Raw genomic sequence first — 5855 nt, 5'->3', positions numbered from 1 at the left:
ACAGCAAATGGGCAGCAGGACGTCCACGCCAACCTTGTTAACTGCAGGATGTCACTGGAGTGCTATCGACCTTGTGGGTCTAAGTCACAGGGATCTGGAGTTCCAGAAAACTTTTATTCAATGTACATAATGATTTGGCAACCAGCACAAGCTGCCCAAAGAGCCGCAGATTCTAAATATCTCTGTTTCTGTTGGGCAGTACCCCACTTGTCCTCAAATAGCCTTTTTAATGCTACAGTCCTATGAGACAGTACCATCTATCTCGTTAATTTGCTTTTTGGCGCCAGGCCAAGACCTTTTTATTTAAACGATATTTTAACTGTTAATTGTTGTTATTATTTATTTATTATACACCTGCCGAGATGTATCCGGGTTTTTTAAATTTTATTTAATATTTGTTTATTTGCTTTGTAAGCCGCCCCGAGGCTTGTTGCAAAGGGGGCGGCATAAAAATGCTTTAAATAAATAAATAAATCTGCCTAACAGAAGTCACTTTACGTGAACATATATAACCTAGGAACTCTGATGCTGTGCATGTCAATTGAGTTTTTTTGCATTTGATCACTCCATATGAACCAATAACTCTGATTTATTTCAGTTCTGCCATTTGGATGAGGTGGTATAAATATTCTCCAAAAGATCTTAAAAAATAAATCAGTGCTAACACACTTTTCTTAGAAATGTCATGTTACACACCTTATAACTCCCTCTAAGCTCTGTCACCTGTCAAAGAAACATTCTCTGTGTCACAACATGCTGAATAGCTATCGTATCAAGAAAACAAACACGCAAGCAAACTCCAGGAAAAAGATATAAATAAATCATTTTTATCTGTACTGGGGTGAGGGGAAATTATAACACATTTCCAGCTTCTATGCGATTGTATACTATATGCTGTTATTCTTTTTCATGTACAATATTACTCTATTATTCTATAAAATATAATTCTACCTATTATTCTCCAAACACTTCTAGATACATATAATCTGAAAGCAGTAGTACAATCTAATGTGTTGCCTATTAACAGATGCATGGCAAAGCGACGAGTAGAACTGAAACAGAAAATCTTTAATTAATTTAATGCTAGAATTAATTTTGGGTCATCCAAGGTAAGTTTCTCATTTCACAATAACAGGTGTTGGTATAAGAGCAGTACATCGCTGTTAGAAAGTGTAAATTTGTTCAGTGTTTTAAAGAAAAAGATTTTGATCCAAGAGTCCAAACCATAAATGCATATTATGGCATATGGCCCAATTATGGCATATGACCTTCACTTAACAAATTGATGTCTCCGTGCATTTATTTTTTTAGTCTGCTCACACATGCATTTGTTTGGCTGGTATATGTTTTACACAGGACAGTCTATAATTTACATTGCAATATTTCTTAAGAGCAGCAGAAACGAAACCGAGGAGTGCTGAGTGTTCTTCCAAACAGAAAACAACAGCTTCTGAAATCAGTGCAGGACTTATTCAAGGGCACAACAAGGAGAAAAACTGGTTTTTCTGAAGTTTCCTGAAAACTGAAGTATCTTTGGAAATTCCACAATACTTCTAATTTGCTCAACAACTACACTATTCTTAAAATGGTATTTAATTGGTGCATGCTGTGTTTTTACAAAAAACAACTGCTTATAAGAAATGAGAAAGTGATTACAGTTAGAATAAATGTATGCATCTTTAAAACAAATCTGTAGCGTAGATACTATTTTCCTTGATCCCTAAATTAGACTTTAAAATATAACTATGCAAGTCAGCTAAATAAGAAACTTTGCTTTATATAGAGAACCAATTACAGAAAGTTAAGCTCTACAGAATTTAACTGCAAAGTTAAGCTCTGCATAACTTTGAACAATTCTAATCAGGCTACAATGCATTCTTACATAAGCTTACGTGCCACTGAATGCATTGGAGCCTATTTCCAAAAAGACATGCATAAGCTTAAGCTTCCCTCAAAAAGTTATTTATCAAGGCTAGCTGAAAAATTTTTTCACACGCAAAACCAAGTATGGGACCTACTTCACAGCTTACCAAGAACTGATAAATAGGCTTAGCTTAAATTATGTCTATTAGACTTCTATTAAAAGTTGTTGTACAGATTGGCACCACATTTTATGCATTCCAGTTTGTTTCTAAATACATGCTCACAATGCCTGCAGGGTCTGAAGTAAATGTGGTCTTGAAGAACATCTTTGCTTATAATTCAGATACAGCCATAGCCATGCACAGTTTAAAAGTATAAACCACATAAATACATATATTATACCAGGTAGTTTTGAGATCTTGCTATACACATCATTGTATATATTTACAGAGATCTGAAGAATCAACTCCTTCAATACTGTCTTTAACATTTTGAGTAGAAGCAATCCCCCATCCACAAAACCTAAGCATACTGACTTGCAGCTTCTGTCTCATTCTCGAAACGTCCAATGCGGTGGCAAATGCTAGGAGCATTCTTCCTGACATACTAGTTTTCTGTGTGAGGGAACTATGTGAGATGCGTTCAGTGGTGAGATCACTCCATTCTGAAGTCTGAAGTGCCCCATCCACAGAATTACCATTTCATCCGTTCGAGATCTAAATCACATTGATGTCAGCGTGATCTTCTAGTCCACATCTCTGTGCGCATCAGAATAAGCCAAACAGGACTTAGCTTCCAAGAGAACATGGATAAAATTAGGCAGTATCTGTGCTTATGACTACAACCAATCACTCCAAAATTAGCCATGATGGTTAAGCACTTTTAAGGCCAACTGATTTCAACAGGATGGCGTTAAGCATATGCCTAAATCAATCCCACTGAAATCCGTAAGACTTTAAGATAGCACACATATACCTGGGATCAAGAACTCACCAGAGCTTAATTTTGAGTAAACATATCTGGGATCAGACTGCACAAGTACAAATCTTTGGACAGACTCTATCCATTATTCAGCAATAAATCCCACCAGTTTTATTGACTCTTCTATGAATTGCAGATTTTGAATCATAGCAGCAATTTAATGGACCATCACTGCATACTTGCAGCGACTGAAGAACTGCTATAGTTTAGAACAAGGCATGGAAAGTGGTATTGTATAATAAAGGAAATAGCTGTTCACTTGCAATTTAATAAACGAGGGCAAATTAGCATAGCTTTGCATACTCCTAGTGTGTTCAAAATATAAAGTATATTGACAAAAATGTTTCAAGCAACATCTTAATAAATGAAGGATTTGGCATTTGCCATGAATTTACCACAGAAGAAACTATGTTTATCCTATATTGTGCTTCATTTCCAGCTTAGTACATTAAAACAGCAACTTCAGCAAAATACAAGTTCTTGTAAGAACATTTATTGAATTATTTAACAGTTCAAATTCAGTTCATATGGAGTTGATAGGGATTCTTTTTTTAAAAAAAAATCCTGCTTTTCCATGTAAATTGCAAACATTTGCAACTTTTACAAACAGTAAAAGCCATTCTGAGGTTTTCAGTTTTTACCTACGCTGTGTAAAATATTATTCGCATGCTTACTATCTTATTTACTTCTTTGAACAAAGAAGGTGTGTTCTAAATATGCACACAATCTATGGAATTCTCCACAACTTATGGTGCATGAAAGCAAAATTGGTATTGATAAACATTTTGCCACCTCTCCCAAATGCTGAAGCAGCCTTTGTTGAGTGGCACTTCTCAATTTGGCAACATCAGGGGTAGGGTGAAGTGAAAAGGTCCCTTTTCTTTCGTGTATGTTGAGAAATCTCCAAGCAAGGGCTAGCAGCAAATTGCAAAGCAAAGAGGCAGGGAGAGAGCAGCATGTTTCTTAACGTACAGCCTGGTACCATGCACCATGGACTCTGGGGAATAAGACCTATCATAACCCTCAGAATTTTAAAAGGTGTGACTTTTGTGGGTATAGGTAGGCACTACTCTCTGCATGGTGCCGGTATGCCTGCGAGGTCTCAAAGGTGTGGCACGGGGTGGCGAGGACGTGCATGGGACAAGGGTAAAGCTACAGTCTACGTTTCATGCATAGCTATTGTGCGCTCAGCCTGCTTCCTCACAGTGCTTCTTCAGGCGTCAGAATTGGAGCTGAGGTTTGTTAGCCTGGGGTCTGCGTTGATCTCATACCTGTAGTGGTATCCCTCCATGTGGTCTCTACAGGCATCCCTGATATTGTACATCCACTTTTTGATGCCTTTTCGGTTCAAGTATAAAACCAGGAGGAAAATGGCACCAATGAGGGCCAGGACTATCCCGAGGAAGACATAAGAAGTCTGGAGCTGGGACTGGTTATCTGGGAGCTTGGGGCAGCTCAGCTGGGCAAAGTCGAGGCTCACCAAGGAGCGATTCTCCATCTCCTCAGGGTAAGAGCACAGGAGGGCTCCCTTGGCCTGCACCTGGTCAGTGTGCTTGAGCCAGCTGGCCATGTCCTCGATGTCACAGTCACAGACCCAGGAGTTACGGCTGAGGTTGAGCATGGTGAGCCTGGGAAGGCTGCGGAGTTGCCGGAGAGTGTCATTCTTGAGGCACTTGAGGGCGTTGTCACCAAGGTTGAAGCTCTGCAATTGATGGAGGTTCCGAAAGGACACGTTCCGCAAACTCAGCAGGGAGTTGTTGTGCAGGTCCAGTTGCCTCAGGCTGGGCAGCTGGGAAAGCATGCCTGCAGGCAGATACAGCAGGTTGTTGCTGGACAGATCCAGGTGCTGCAAGTTCAGGAAAGTCCCCTTCTGGAGCAGTTTGGCCAGGACGGTCACCAGGCTATTGTTAGAGAGGGAGCTGCCCAGATGCAGCTCCTCCAAGGGGCTGCTGGTGTTGCCAAAGGCCATGGGGCTGATCTCGACCAGGGCATTGCTGCTGAGGTCCAGCTGCTTCAGGCTGGGCAGCCTGGCAAAAGTCTCGTGGTCCACCCATTCCAGGCCATTGCTGCTGAGGTTGAGGTGGCTAAGGTTTAGGTGAGGCTCAGAGAGGAACGTGGCCGCCGAGAGGTGACTGATGTTGTTGCCCATGAGGAAGAGGTTCTGCACATAGTGAGGCAGATGCGGTGGCACCTCGGTCAGGTTCTTGTTGATGCACTTCACTGTCCTGGCCACCTCGGAGCACTCACAGAACTTGGGGCAGGGTCCCTGCTGCTGCGCCCAAACCCGGCGTGACAGGAGAAGCAGCAGCAGCGGCAGGAGCTCACGCCCCCTAGTGCCTCGCCTTTCCCCAGCTGGTGTAGGGGGTGCAGCACCCCCAAGAGAGCACCCCAGCATCACCACCTCTGCCGGAGCCGGCTTTCTTGTGGCACACTCACACTGCGGCTCCTGCTATGTGGCACTGCCCCTTTTCCTGAACTCGCTGAGTTGCTGGTGCCTGTGTCAAGCTGGGGGTGCCAGAGAAAGGGAGCCTGGGAAAAAGTGTCCACCTCCTGGTGCATTCAAAGGCCCTGGGGAGTGGGGGAGGGGGGGCGATCCCTTCCCTTCCTACCCAGGGCAGCAGGCTGGTAGCAGGGCTGAGGACAGGAACCCCCTCCAGAGTGCTGAGCTGAACTGCCTGCTTGAAGTTCTTCTGGAGGTCCTTGGTGGTGTCGAAGTCCTTTGTTTCCTCCTTCCCAAGGCCAGTCCACCCTGAAAGCAGCAGCAGAAAGGGGAGATGAAAGTCACAAGGAAGCAATTTGTGCCAAGCCTCAGTGCAACAAAATTCATTTTCAGACTTTTCTTCTCTCACCTTCCTTCCTTCAGACCGCTTCCCAAGCTCATCTCCCCCACTCTACTCTGTCAAGCCATAAAGACCAGACTTGGAAGGGGGACACACGGGAGGCAGAAGTGATGTAGAATACAATCATGATGGTTCCTGACTGAAAAAGACAGTTTGGATTTGTTTTTCCAT

General features: G+C 42.7%; 1 protein-coding gene across 1 annotated transcript; it reads right to left on the bottom strand.

Annotated features, from left to right (window-relative positions):
• Positions 1-4057: 4057 nt before the first annotated feature.
• TPBG (trophoblast glycoprotein) lies at positions 4058-5239 on the bottom strand. The gene has a single exon (XM_044421454.1). The coding sequence runs from the start codon at positions 5237-5239 to the stop codon at positions 4058-4060; it is 1182 nt and encodes a 393-aa protein (XP_044277389.1).
• Between the last annotated feature and the right edge of the window lie 616 nt (positions 5240-5855).

This window comes from Varanus komodoensis, unplaced genomic scaffold (assembly GCF_004798865.1).
Source record: "Varanus komodoensis strain SLA01 unplaced genomic scaffold, ASM479886v1 scaffold12, whole genome shotgun sequence".
NCBI lineage: Eukaryota > Metazoa > Chordata > Lepidosauria > Squamata > Varanidae > Varanus > Varanus komodoensis.
The sequence above is the reverse complement of the archived record's forward strand: the minus strand, read 5'-3'. Positions and strand labels throughout refer to the sequence as shown.

Excerpts from the sequence above, each read along its gene's own strand:
- TPBG (XM_044421454.1), bottom strand. The coding sequence starts at position 5,239 with ATGCTGGGGTGCTCTCTTGGGGGTGCTGCACCCCCTACACCAGCTGGG.